Below are 15,330 nucleotides of genomic sequence, written 5' to 3'. Positions count from 1 at the left end.
TCACTCTCAAAATAAAACTGTTGTTTCTAAAGGAAGGTGGACGGGGGCTCCATCTTTAACTTTGACGTTAGAGAAGTTGAAATGTGTGTGCGCCATTTGCTTTAAACTCTCCCTTAAAAAAATAAACTGGAGGAGTGAACCACAGCTTTGGGTGGGCAGAGACATTCCAGGGGCCTCAAGTAGGAATGCTTCTCCTTTCTGGCCACACAGATCATTATTAATCCATTTGGAGCCTCTGCCTGTTAGCTGTGCTCTGCGAACGCAGCCACATCAGGGACATGTGGTGACTCTTCTCTTCATCCTGCCGTGAGGTGTCACACTTCCATTCCAGAGGGGACTATCAGGAACACAATGAGGCTGTTTGTGATAAATTGTAAACCAGTTGATGAGTTCTCATATTCATGTAATTTATTCAGTGGTTGTTGTAGATTTTGCTGAGTACCAGGGCTGGTCACATGTTTGGGAAAACATAAAAACTGGCCCAGGAAACAGATCCATTTCCCCAGGACATCTAGTAACATACCTGTTCTTTTGTTCAATAATTGTTCAGCTCCTATTGTCTTCCAGACAGGTGGACAGCCAGCTAGGAGGTTGGTGTACAGACAGGAAAGGCAGAGCCACCTGTCCTCAAGCAGTTGCAGTCTGTTCTACAGAACAGAAAGTTGCCTCGAGAATCACAGAAGATGTGAAAAGTGCCATAACCTGTATAGGGAAGTTCAGGGACACAGTGGAGGACCAGTGACTCCAGGAGGGGTGAGAGTTTTCGGCTTCCTGGTGGAACTCACTCGATATCTAGGTATATCTAGGTCATAAAGGGTCATGCAAATTTGGATAAGAGGAAAAAAAGTAGGGTGATGACTCTCAAAAGATGGAACACCATATGCAAAGGCTCAAGGACATGAAATCATGGCTTGTTTGAGGAGCTAAAAGTAAACACAGAATGAGTTTGTAGGAATGATGGGAGATGGGCAGAAAAGAATTTTGAATGAAAAAACCTGAATGTTTTCCTCAGGATTATGGAGGCAACTATCTATATCTTTGTCTTGTATTAAAATGAAGATTCTATGTTTTGGACTTTTTTTTTCAAAATTGTTTTTTAATATTTCCAGATTTTTGCCTTCTGAAAAAGCACAGTGTAAAATAATTTTATTTTTCTTGTAGTTTCCGAGGAAGACAAAGGATTTGGACCAATTTTTGAAGAGCAGCCGATCAATACCATTTATCCAGAGGAATCCCTGGAAGGAAAAGTTTCACTAAACTGTAGGGCACGAGCCAGCCCTTTTCCAGTTTACAAGTAATGTACCTCGTAACTCTTTTCAGAATGGAGTAACAGACCAATGGTCTTAGATCAACTTCTATGACCATGTGCTGATAAAGCTATAAAATAACTCTTTCTGCAAATGCTATGGACATGAACAAAAATATTGTCAAGCTGTTAAAAATACTGTCTAATGCCCAAGAAGATAACAGGTTTTCTTAAATGTATGCAAATTATTCATTTACTATTTTCTGCGCAGATAATGCTATGGCATTTGATGTTACCCACTTATAAATTGTCTAAAGGAGACTATGCCTTTAAGCATGTAAAAATGGTTACATGAACATCTTTCATAATTTAAATATGCAAATTTGAGGGTAAAATATTTTTGTATGCATTGGCCCAGATAACTACAGATATGGATGAATTCCTATATTAATTATAATAAATAATTTATATAGATAATTCTACAAAATGCCACTTTTACCAATAATCTCAAATCTATTCCAGATAACACAGAAAATTTCTTAAATATCCCTATATTAAACATAATAAGTTTATTTCTGTTTTTTTTCTGGGTTTCCCAGTTACGTTACTAATAATGACTTCATTAAAAGTAACAATAGGGAATCTTTTCCCCACTGAATGTTTTTAATTGGCTTGTCAAAGATAAAATACCGGTAAGTAGCTGGATTCATCTCTTGGTTCTCTATTCTGTTCCAGACATCTACTTCTCTGTTTTTGTGCCAATACCATGCTGTTTTGATCACTATCGATTTATAGTATAGTCTGAGGTCTGGCAGTGTGATTCCTCCTGCTTTGTTTTTATTTCTAAGTAATATCTTGGCTATTCGAGGTTTCTTCTGATTACATATAAAATGAAGTATTATTTTTTTAAGATCTTTAAAGTATGACAGTGGAGTTTTAATAGGGATTGCATTAAAATTGTATATTGCTTTGGGGGGAATGGACATTTTAACAATGTTGATTCTTCCCAGCCATGAGCATGGTATGTTTTTCCATTTGTTAACATTTTCAGCTATTTCTTTTTTTAGACTTTCATAGTTCTCTTTATAGAGATCTTTCACATCCTTTGTTAGATAAAACTCCCAAATATTTCATCTTCTTTGCATATTATAGCTTTTATTTGCATTTCCCTAATGAGTAATTATGTTTAGAATTTTTTCATGTGCTCCTTGGCCTCATATATCTCATATATTTTAATTCATGAAATGTTTTTAAGGAGTTTGTCTTAAAAAATGCATTATTGACTTATTTATCCTTTTTTTATAATACTTTTTTTTTTTTTTTAAGAGACAGAGTCTCACTTTGTCACCTTGGTAGAGTGCTGTGGCATCACAGTTCATAGCAACCCCCAGCTCTTGGGCTTAGGCGATTCTCTTGCCTCAGCCTCCCAAGTAGCTGGGACTACAGGTGCCCACTACAAAACCCGGCTATTTTTTGGTTGCAGTTTGGCCAGGGCCAGGTTCGAACCTGCTGCCCTTTGTATATGGGGCCAGCACCCTACTCACTGAGCCACAGGTGCCGCCCTTTTTATAATACTCTTAAACTTTCTTATTTATTTATCTATTTTTGAGAAAAGTCTCACTCTGTTGCCCAGGCTAGAGTGTCATGGCATCAGCCTAGGTCACAGCAACCTCAAACTCTTGGGCTCAAGCAATCTTTCTGCCTCAGCCTCCTGAGTAGTAGGGACTACCGGTGCCCAACACCATGGCCAGCTGATTTTTTTCTATTTTTAGTAGAGACGGGGTCTCACTTTTGTTCAGGCTGGGCTCAAACTCCTGAACTCAAGGGATCTTCCTGCCTCAACCTCCTAGAGTTCTAGGATTATGGATGTGGACCACTGTACCTGGTTTACTTCTTTATTCTTGATTTGTAGGAGACCTTTCTATATTATGAATATAAATTCTTGCTCAGATACATGTGCCACACATTTATTTCTCAATCTTAGCCTTGTCTATTCATTTTCTTAATTGAGTTTTTGGTTGAGCATAAAGTTTTGATTTTAATGAAAGTCCAATTTATCATTATATAATGGTTTGTTCTTTTTGTATCTAGTCCAAGAATTCTTTGCCTACCTCAGTATTATGATGGTATGATTGTATTGTCCTGTTTTTTCTTCTAGAAACTTTGTTTCTGAGGGTTTTTTGGGGGGTCTATAATTTATCTAAAATTCACTTTGAGCATAGATTGAGACAGAGGTCAAGGTGCATTTTTTGTAGACAAACATTTAAGTGGTTCACACCATTTGCGGGGGACAAGATTTTCTCTTTGCCCCACTGAGTTTACTTTGGCCCTTGGTCAAAGATTTGATTCTTTGTGTATGTGTAAGCTACTTTTGGACTCTTCGTTCTGTTCCACTGATCTATTTGCCCATCTTGATGACAATATCACACTACCTTTATAACTTATAATCCTGTAAGCAGATAGTGTTCAACCTCTGGCTTTATTCTTTTTGAAAGTGGTTTCAGCTATTCTACATTCTTTGAATTTCCATATAGTGTTTAGGATCACCTTTTTAAATTTCATCAAAATAGCCCATTGGAAGATTTTTAGAGGTTTTGTTAAAGTCACTACATGGAAGATGGAGAACTTAACAATATTGAGCCTTTCAATCAATGAACATTTATTGAGGTTGTCTTTAATTTCTTCCAGCAATGTTTTGTAGTTTTCAGGGTAGAAGTCTTTGTTAGATTTATTGATAGATAGCTGATGTTTTGATGCTATTCTAAATAATATTGTTTGCTTTTCTATTCTACCTTTCAATATGTTATTGCTAGTATATAGAAATATGATTGATTTTGTATGTTTACCTTATATCCTGAAACTCTGGTAAATCAGCTTATAAATTTTAGTAGTTCCTTAGGATTTTCTACATATACACTCATAATATTTGAACAAAATATTTTTACCTTTTCCAGTCTGTATTCCTTTTTTCTTTTTCTTGCCTTATTACTGGCCAGGATCTCCAGCATACTTTAACTAAAAGTGGTAAGAGCAGACATTCTTAACTTGTTCCTAATCCTAGAGGAAGAATATTCTGCCTTTAGGTTTTTAGTAGCTGTCCTTTATCTGATTGAGAAAGGTCTCTTTTCTTTGTTTCCTGACTTCTTTTTAATATCATGAATAGGTGTTGAGTTTTTTTATTATTAAATCATAGCTGTATACATTAATGCAATCATGGGGCACCAGGCACCGGTTTTATATACAATTTGAAATATTTTCATCAGACTGGTTAACATAGCCTTCCTGGAGGTGTTGAGTTTTTTAAATGCTTCTTTTTCATCCATTGATGGAGATATATTTATTTCTCTTTTATTTGGTTTGTGTGGTAGTATATTACATTGATTTCTTCTCTAATTGTAAAACAACTTTATATTCCTAGGATAAAACATACTAAGTTGTAACTGATTTTTAATTCCCCCAAAGTTCATCCTTTCCTTTGTTGCTGGAAATTTTAATTTTTGTTATGAAGTGTTAATATACAGATCCTTTATCCAAGTAGCAGTGTTTATTGAATATGTGCTATACAGTGCCTTATACTCCCTGCTAGAAAAAACAAAATAAGTATGACATTGTCCCTATTCTCAGAGTCATAGCCTATTTGAAAAGTCAGATGTGTAGATGATGGGCAAATCATGTGCAAGCATAGTAATAAATATTTACCTCAAAATTTAGCAAAGTCAGGAAAATGATATCTAGTGTCTTTCCTACCCTGGGTTGACCAAGAGAAGTTTCTGGAAAGGGTATTACCTAAACTGTTTTTTAGACACTAAGTGAAAGGTATTAAAGAGCAGAAGACACAGAATTAACAAAGGCACAAAGCTAACCCACATTATTTTGCTTCAGAGGCAGTACTAGTCATTCATTGCCGCTGGAGTATAAAGAACAAGATTCGGCATAATGAATGATGAGATTATAGAAGTATCGGCCAGATCATTGCAAGCCTAGTGTGCCAAAGGAAAGAGCTTACCCTTTGTTTTATGAGTGCTGGGAAACCATTGCCAGGTATTAGGGAGGGGGGAGTGACAGAGTCAGGCTTGCATTTTAATCAGAACCCTATGGCAGATGGGTGGAGGAGGCATTTGAAAGTGCCAAGGCTGGAGGAAGAAAGATCAGTTTTTTTTTTTTTAATGGTGATGTTTTGAACCCAAGCAATGAGAGTAGAAATGGAGAGGAAGGGTCAGGTTTGAGAAATATTCCGAAAGTAAAACTGGTGGGACTTGGTGATAAATTCATTAAAGGATAAGTGAAGAATGCATGTATTCATTTTCTAGGCATCTTATAACAAAATACCAGAGACTGGGTAGCTCTGCATAATTTTATTTTGCATAATTTTTATTTTTGCATAATTTTAAGGTTGGGGTCACCACAACATGAAGAACTGTATTAAAGGGTCATGGCATTAGGAAAGTTGAGAACCACTGGGTTAGAGGTACACCCTACTTAGATACGGCATCATCTTAACGGATTATATTTGCAATAACCCTGTTTCCAAATATGGTCACATTCTGAAGTATTGGAGATTAGGACGTCAGCTGATCTTTTTTTCTTTTTCTTTTTTTTTTTTTTTGACACAGAGTCTCAAGCTGTCACCCTGGGTAGAGTGCCATGGCACCACAGCTAACAGCAACCTCAAACTCTTGGGCTCAAATGATTCTTGAGGGAGGACTTAAGTGGATCCCGCTCCCCTGGGAAAGCCATTTTGTGGCCAAGAGGCACTGTTGGGATGGTTGAAGCATATCTTTTAAGGAGGCTAAGGAGAGCTTTAGGCTCCCAGCCCTGTGGGCTATGAGGGCAAATAAATCAGGAAGACAGGCCTGAGTCGTCTCCTCGGAAGCTAGATAGTGGCTTCCAGCCCCCATCTTATACTGCAAAATCAGCTGCATGATTAGCATCTCCTAACCCAAGAACATCACCTGTTGCTATACACACACATACACACACACAGTAGCCGTAAAGTTTGTGTGCAATTTAAAATTGCACACTATTTTAAATTACACACAAAATTTATGTCCACTTTGTATTTTTTTCCTTTTTTAAAATTTTATTTACCTAGTTTTTGTTGTTGTTATTGTTGTTATATTTTTATTTTTTCATTTTTACTTTCTTCAATAGTAAGGGCTCCATTTTTCCTGAAGTTTTTCTGCTCCTCTTATTCTAACCTTTCCCTTGGGTTTTCTTTTGTTTTGTCTTGTCTTCTATTTTTATTTTTTCATTTTTACTTCAGGATTCCATTTTTTCTATGGGTGGTCTACCCCTGTTATTCTTTCTGTCCTTTGCATTTCTCTCCTTTTCTCTCTTTTTGTAGAGATTTTTCCACTTTTCTCATCTTTCCCACATAAATTTCTCAAACAACTAAAATATCTCTATTTTTTTACATCATATATAATTTTGTTTTCAATTTTCTTTACATACTTTTATTATTATTATTATTTCTTTTTCTGTTCTGTTTTTTCTATTGCAATCTGTATTGCATTTATGTGACAGAGCCTCACTCTGAAGCCTGGGCTGGGGTGCCAACATAGTCCTGGCTCAAGAATACCTTTAACCCCTGAACTATCGGCCAGATCATTGCTGATAGTTCTAGGGTGTCCTTCTAGCTTTGGCGTTTGGAAGAATAGTATTGGTAGGTCCCCTCTGAAACATACTGCTGATTTTTTGTCTATGTTTTGCAGAAGTGGAATCTTGCTTTTGCTCAGGCTAGTAAGAATCTCTTGACTTTGAGGGACTCACCCAACCTAGCTCCCCAGAAGCCTGGAATTGTAGGTGTGGGTCAGAGCACCCTGCTGAACACCACTATTACTCCTGTATCTCTCTTTTTGTTCAATTTTTTCCTTTTACTTCCCTTTTTTTTCTCTTTTTGTTTCATTTCTCCCTTCTCGTTCTTTTATCTTCCTTTTGACCCTATACTAAAAGGGCAGTGCAACACCTAAGCACAGAGATAAGAAAATTTAGAGAAAGAAGAAGAGAAAGGAAAAAGTAAGGGAAGGATGTGAACAATAAGAAAACACTCATGAGGAGAAACTAACAGAAAACTTCTGGCAACGTACAAAACCAGAATAGATCAACCCCTCAAGGGATCATGAGATAGCTATTGCAGAAGATTCCACTTATAAAGAATTTATGGGATTGACAAAGGGAATTTAAAGTATGGATGGCAAAAATAATAAAGGAGATTGAAGAGAAAGTGGAGAATAACCAAAAAAATTCAAAAACTGACCCAAATAATGAATGAAAGACATGAGGAAATTAGAAAGGATATAGTAGAGCTTAAGGAAATAAAGGAGTTATTCAAGGAACTTAAAGATGCAATAGAAAGAATGAATAACAGATTAGACCATGGAGAAGAAAGAATCTCAGAGCTAGAGAATAAGGCTCTTGTGCTAACGCAGGTAGTTAAAGAGGCTGAAAAGAAGAGAGAGAAAGCAGAGCATTATGGGACTTCACAAAGTATTCAAACATATGAATTATAGGTATTCCTAAAGGGGAAGAAGAATCTCTGAAAGGAATGGGAGCCCTACTGGAGGATATCATAAATGAGAATTTCCCAAGCATCAACAAAGATTCTGACATACTCCTTTCAGAGGGATATCGAACCCTGGGTCATCTAAACACAGAGTATCTCCAAGATACATTGTAATGAACCTGTCTAAAGTCAAGATGAAAGAGAAAATTCTCAAGCAGCCAGGAGTAAGCACCAGTTGACCTATAGGGGCAGATCTGTCAGGGTGACAGTGAACTTTTCAGCTGAAATCTTTCAAGCCAGGAGAGAATGGTCATCTACCTTTAACCTTCTTAAACGAAACAATTTTCGGTCCAGAATCATGCTGTTGGCTGTTAAGAGTCAACATTGTTAAAATGTCTGTACTACCCAATGCAATCTACAGATGCAATGCAATCCCCATTAAATTACTGACAGCATACTTTCAAGAACTGGAAAAAATTGTTCTTCATTTTATATGGAACCAGAAAAAACTCCATAAAGCCAAGGCAGTTCTTAGTAATAAATACAAATCCAGAGCCATCACTCTACCAGACTTCAGGTTATATTACAATTCCAGAGTGATCAAAACAGCATGATATTGGCACAAAAATAGAGACATAGACATATTGAACAGAATAGAAAACCAAGAGATGAAACCAGTCTCTTATTGCCATCTGATCTTCAATAAAACAAACAAAAATCATGCACTGTGGAAAAGAATTCCTATTCAATAAATAGTGCTGGGAGAACTGGATAACCACATGTAAAAGACTGAAACTTGACCAGCACCTTTCATCACTTATAAAAGTTGACTCAAAATGAATAAAGATTTAAATCTAAGACATGAAACAATAAAAATCCTAGAAGAAGATGTGGGAAAACTCCTGTGGATGTTAGCTAGGGGAAAGATTTTATGACAAAGACTTCAGTGGCAATCACAACAACAATAAAAATCAACAAATAGCACTTAATCGGAAAAGTTTCTGCACAGCTAAAGGCATAACAATTAAAGCAAATAGTCAACCATTGGCATGGGGAAAGATATTTGCATGTTACAAATCTGATAAAGGGTTGGTAACTAGAATCTACAGAGAATTCAGATTAATTGATGGAAAGAGAGGAAATCCATCTATCACTGAGCAAGAGACATGAACAGAACCTTCTCTGAAGAAGACAGATGAATGGTTAACAAACATTTGAAAAAATGCTCACGTCCCTAATCATCAGAGAAATGTATATCAAACCACCCTGAGATATCACCTAACCCCAGTGAGAATGGCCCACATCACAAAGTCCCAAAGCTGCAGATGCTGGCAAGGATGTGGAAAGAATGGAACACTTTAACACTGTTGGTGGGACTGCAAAGTAATACTGCCTCTTTGGGAAGAAGTATGGAGAATCCTCAAAGAACTCAAAATGACCTTCAATTTGATCCTGCAGTCCCATTACTAGGCATCTACCCGGAAGAAATAAGGATATTTGCACTAGAATGTTTATTGTAGCTCTATTCACAATTGCCAAAATGTGGAAACAATCCAAGTGCCTATCAACTCATGAATGGATAAATAAACCATGGTTTACGTATACCGTGGAATTCTATTCACCCATAAAGAAAGATGGAGACTTACATCTTTTGTATTAACCTGGATAGAGTTGGAACACATCCTTAGCAAAGTATCACAGGAATGGAGAAGCAAGAATCAGATGTACTGTATACTAATATGAAGCCAGTAGATGATCTAATATACGCCCACATAAGAGAAAAACTCAATTTAAGTTGGGGGGAAGGGAAAGAGGGATATGGAGAGAGGGGAGGAGGGAGAAAGGGAGGGAGGGGTTTTGTTATGCTCCCACTTAAAGAGTACAATGTAGGGGTATATGGTACACCTCCTGGAGGTAGAGCACAACTATAATAGGACTATAACTAACAAGTGCAAACATAACCTAATTCTTTGTACCCTCAAATTAACCTGAAATAATAAAAGAATGAAGACTTTATCTTTTCATTGTTGTTATGATCATTAAGAAAATGGTTCACAAAAAGAGTTTGTTTATAGCAGTGGTTATTATTCTGGCAGGGTTGGAAATTTCTATTTTGACCTGGTGTCATTTTCACTAGTTATAGAATCAATAGTCAGGGAGGAAATATATATATATATTTTTATTAAATCATAGCTGTGTACATTAATGCGATCATGGGGCACCATACACTGGTTATATAGAGCATTTGACACATTTTCATCACACTGGTTAATATAGCCTTCCTGGCATTTTCTTAGTTATTGTGTTAAGGCATTTATATTCTACATTTACTAAGTTTCACATGTATTCTTGTAAGATGCACCACAGGTGTAATCCCACCAATCACCCTCCCCTCTCTCTCCCCGCTCCTATACAATAAATCGATAGTGATCAAAACAGCATGGTACTGGCACAAAAACAGAGAAGTAGATGTCTGGAACAGAATAGAGAAGCAAGAGATGAATCCATCTACTTACCATTATTTGATCTTTGACAAGCCAATTAAAAACATTCAGTGGGGAAAAGATTCCCTATTTAACAAATTGTGCTGGGTGAACTGGCTGGCAACCTGTAGAAGACTGAAACTGGACCCACACCTTTAACCATTAACTAAGATAGACTCTCACTGGATTAAAGATTTAAACTTTAAACTATAAAAATACTAGAAGAGAGTGTAGGGAAAACCCTTGAAGAAATTGGTCTGGGCAAGTTTTTTATGAGGAGCACCCCCCGGGCAATTGAAGCAGCTTCAAAAATACACTACTGGGACCTGATCAAACTAAAAAGCTTCTGTACAGCCAAGAAAACGGTAAGTAAAGCATTCAAACAGCCATCAGAATGGGAGAAGATATTTGCAGGTTATTGTCTGACAAAGGTTTAATAACCAGAATCCACAGAGAACTCAAATGTATAAGTAAGAAAAGAACAAGTGATCCCATCGCAGACTGGGCAAGGGACTTGAAGAGAAACTTCTCTGAAGAAGACAGGTGTATGGCCTACAGACATATGAAAAAATGCTCATCATCTTTAATCATCAGAGAAATGCAAATCAAAACTACTTTGAGATATCATCTAACTCCAGCAAGGTTAGCCCATATCACAAAATCCCAAGGCCAGAGATGTTGGCGTGGATGTGGAGAAAAGGGAACACTTCTACACTGCTGGTGGGAATGCAGATCAATACATTCCTTTTGGAAAGATGTTTGGAGAACACTTAGAGATCTAAAAATAGATCTGCCATTCAATCCTATAATTCCTCTACGAGGCATATACCCAGAAGACCAAAAATCACATTATAACAAAGATATTTGTACCAGAATGTTTATTGCAGCCCAATTCATAATTGCTAAGTCATGGAAAAAGCCCAAGTGCCCATTGATCCATGAATGGATTAATAAATTGTGGTATATGTACACCATGGAATATTATGCAGCCTTAAAGAAAGATGGAGACTTTACCTCTTTCATGTTTACATGGATGGAGCTGGAACATATTCTTCTTAGTAAAGTATCTCAGGAATGGAAGAAAAAGTATCCAATGTACTTAGCCAAACTATGAAACTAATTTATGGCTTTCACATGAAAGCTATAACCCAGTTATAACCTAAGAATAGGGGGTAGGGGGAGAGGGAGGAGAGGGAGGGAGGAGGATAAGTAGAGGGAGGGTGATTGGTGGGATTACACCTGCGGTGCATCTTACAAGGGTATATGTGAAACTTAGTAAATGTAGAATGTAAATGTCTTAATAACTAAGAAAATGCCAGGAAGGCTATGTTAACCAGTGTGATGACAATGTGTCAAACGGTCTATATAACCAGTGTATGGTGCCCCACGATTGCATTAATGTACACAGCTATGATTTAATGAAAAAAAAAAGTAACAATAGGTTTTCCTGCTTTAAATGGTTCAGAAAAGTGTACTAACTGTTTCTAGTCTGATACAAGGACTAAAATTCACCAAGTAGCCACATGACAATGCATTAGAATTTTATCAGTGAAATGGTTCCTTGAAGACAAGTAATTGATGGAGAAATTAGGGACTCAAATCTGTTGATGTCACCTGACTTAATTGAACGTTGTCACTTAACAAAGTTAGTTTTAATAGTAGAATATTTTTTTTTCCTGGATAGGAAAATAACTTTCTAAAGAAAGTTGTTACTAAAGAGAATACTCCCCTCCCCCCACACACATTTAATTCTGAGTGTGCTGGCTTTCTCTTGCCTCTGGCTATACTTACAAAATAAGGTATCAATTTAGATACAAAATTACCACCCCTTTGAAATTATTTTTATTGTTTCAGCTTCACACAGGGGCAAGCAAAGTAAGTAGGTATTGTATTAATTATAAATAACACATTTGGTCTGAAAATATTTGATGGGCTAGACTTATTTTCATCATACAAGCCATATATGCTGAGAGCCTGGGCATCACGGACCTGGAATAGTGTCATTAACAGGGTCTGGAGAGGGGAGCTGATCCAAGATACTTCTACAGGAGAGGACGCAACTCCTGAATAAGTGAGCCATCTTGCTCAGGAGGTAGCAAATACCAGATTCAAGACTGAAACACACAGGTTTTATGCCTTCCAAATAAGTATATACTTTTCAGCTTTTTAAAAATCTGAACAGATTAATAGAATCTCAAAAGCTATTTCAGTGATGCTTATTTCGTGACACTCCATCCTTGGCATTCACACCTGAGACCTTAGCAAATCAGTCTCCAGGCTGGAATGGAGGGAACAAAACAGGAGGGATTGTTCCCAGAAAGTGGTCTAGAAAAATGGAAAAGGCTATGCTTCTTGCTGGCACCCCTCCCTCACACCCCCGCAGAGACAATAAGTACCAAACCTTTCCTTGGCAAATACATCACAGACTCCCTCTCACAGGAGTCTGAAATTCCGAGTTTGTGTTTGGCTTGACTATCCATAAATTAATGTATAGAGCTGGGAAAGACATAGAGGTTTAATTGTGTTATAAAGGCATTTGACAGCATAAAAAGAGATAAGAAAAAAACAGAAAAATTCAGCTCATGATGCTCCTAGTCTGATGGAAAAGAATACTCAAAGCTTTACAATTTTACTTAATATGCAGTGCAAGCTGTTCTAACCTTGGTAATCATGCAGTTTGTCACTCACACACAGCGGTTTTATATTTGTAGCATGCTCTGTGATAACATGATATGCATAGCAACATCCTAAGAGGTACAATAGGAAACTTTACCTCCCACATAGCAACCTTGAGCCTTTCACTCTCACCCCAGGCCCAAAGAAACAAGCACTACCGCAAAAACTATATTTAAAACAGTGTAAAAGGGATTGCAACAACAGTGCATGTTTCTGAAAATAGGCCAGCGCAATTACCCAAACGCAGCAAAACTTAATCCTTATGTGATATCATCAGCAGAGTTAGATCCATGGGGATGAATTGAAGGCGATAAACAAAAATTTGGAGCCAACCTATCAGGGGATAATCTCACCAATTGGAGCCGTCCAGCAAGGAAACGCACTGCCTGGTCAAGTGCTCAGGAACTTGAGGTTGAATGGTTCAGGCAGGGACAATACTGCCATCAGCTGGAGCAAAGGAGAATTTTTTCATTGGTTTGGAATTGGTTAGGTTTTAAAAATACAAAAGCACAAGTTTTCTGTGCTTGCTTTTAAATTGCCTCCTGCACTGTAAAAATTATAACTAACTTTGATTAGATAAAAGATATTTGAACATCATTATGCCCTTTTGACATGACCGTACCCTAAATAGAAATGTTCCAGGGTGACGTACTAGTGATGTGGCCACAGGCCACCGCTTGAACTACTTGACCACTTCTCTGGGGCTGACAATGTTCCTGAGGACACGGAGCAGTAGAGGTTAAACCCTGATGGAGAACGATTATAAAGTCATTCAGGGCCATCTTAACTAAGAACTACATTCTATCTGCATTCTTCCATCATCTCTGACCATGAAAGTGAGATTCCAGTTCTAGACAAACAGTCCCCATCAGTTACCTTCAACATGTCTCACCTATGTTGTTATGAGCGCTTGTGGTGGGGCAAAAGTCCCTTTACCCGAAACAATCCCTGGATAATGAGAAAACACACAATTCACCACCAGCTCTACTCTGCAGAAAATCTGGTTCACTTGTATAATCTAAAGACCCGGGTGACTTTCATCATTTTCAAATTGTGTGATCGACTTCCAATGGTGAGCATATGCCATTTACTGAGCAGAACCCTGATTTCTACTTGTTTTATTGAAAAATCTCTTTGATATATTGAGTTGGACATTGATATTTTATTTCTGGTAGAGCAATGCTCTTAATATTTTATACAACATACCTTTATATATAGGAATTTAACTAGTGCAAAGATGGTTGCAAATTTTGACCCATCTATGTATTATAAGAAATCTGTTTATAGAGCAAAACTCAACAAAATATTTGCCCCTTGGCATGTCTCATGAAATGAGGGGAAATTTATGATTCATTTGAACTGTTCACCTTTCTGTATCTGAGCTAGATTATAAATCATGATTCCAGAGACTTTGAATTATAGGAAATGAAGAAACTCCACCCTGAGTCAGATTTTTATTTTTATTTATTTATTTATTTAATTTTTTGAGACAGAATCTCACTCTGTCATCCTGGGTAGAGTGCCATTGTGTCACAGTAACCTAAAACTCTTGGGCTCAAGCAATTCTCTTGCTTCAGCTTCCCGAGTAGAGGGGACCATAGGTGCCTGCCACTACGCTGGCTATTTTAGTAAAGATGGAGTCTCATGGCTGGGTACCCATAGCACAGTGGTTATGGCGCCAGCTACATGCACTGAGGCTGGCGGGTTCGAACCTGGCCTGGGCCAGCTAACCAACAATGACAAGTACAGCAACAACAAAAGAAATAGCCAGGCACTGTAGCAGACACTTGTATTCCCAGCTACTTGGGAAGCTGGGGCAAGATAATTGCTTAAGCCCAAGAATAACAGGTTGTTGTGACCTGTGACGCCACAGCACTCTACTGAGGGTAACATAGTGATACCTTGTCACACACACACACACACACAAAACAAAACAAAACAAAACAAAACAAAAATGGATCTCACTCTTTCTCGGGCCTGTTTTGAACTTCTGAGCTCAAGCAGTCCACCTGCCTCAGCTTCGTAGAGTGCTAGAATTAACAGGTATGAGCCACCCTGCCCATCCTCTGGAATCACATTTTTAATCATCACACTTCACGTAGAGCTGTATCCAAAATATTTTAGAGCCACTTTGACCCTGTATAATTTCTAGGCCTCATGATCTTTGCTATGACATTTGCATCTTTTTTTCACAGATGGAGAATGAATAATGGGGATGTTGATCTGACAAGTGATCGCTACAGTATGGTAGGAGGAAACCTTGTTATCAACAACCCTGACAAACAGAAGGATGCTGGAATATACTACTGTCTAGCATCAAATAACTATGGGATGGTCAGAAGCACCGAAGCCACCTTGAGCTTTGGATGTGAGTAATGGGAACTTTAAAAAATGAGCAAGTGGGCGGCGCCTGTGGCTCAGTG

General features: G+C 37.6%; 1 protein-coding gene across 5 annotated transcripts in view; it reads left to right on the top strand.

The window, feature by feature from the left end:
- Nucleotides 1-15,330, top strand: part of CNTN1 (contactin 1) — a 388,261-nt gene that overhangs the window by 217,207 nt on the left and 155,724 nt on the right. For all 5 annotated transcript variants that reach the window (XR_008373377.1, XM_053556863.1, XM_053556866.1 and 2 more), the window contains exons 4-5: nt 1,162-1,294; nt 15,103-15,275. Coding sequence is in view for 4 of the 5 variants with exons in the window: in XM_053556863.1 (XP_053412838.1) it covers nt 1,162-1,294; nt 15,103-15,275 (306 nt within the window). In the remaining variant the exon portion in view is untranslated. The remainder of the gene's footprint in view (nt 1-1,161; nt 1,295-15,102; nt 15,276-15,330) is intronic.

Source organism: Nycticebus coucang, chromosome 12 (genome assembly GCF_027406575.1).
Source record: "Nycticebus coucang isolate mNycCou1 chromosome 12, mNycCou1.pri, whole genome shotgun sequence".
Lineage (NCBI taxonomy): Eukaryota > Metazoa > Chordata > Mammalia > Primates > Lorisidae > Nycticebus > Nycticebus coucang.
Note: the sequence above shows the minus strand (reverse complement) of the source record. Positions and strands in the feature narration are given on the sequence as shown.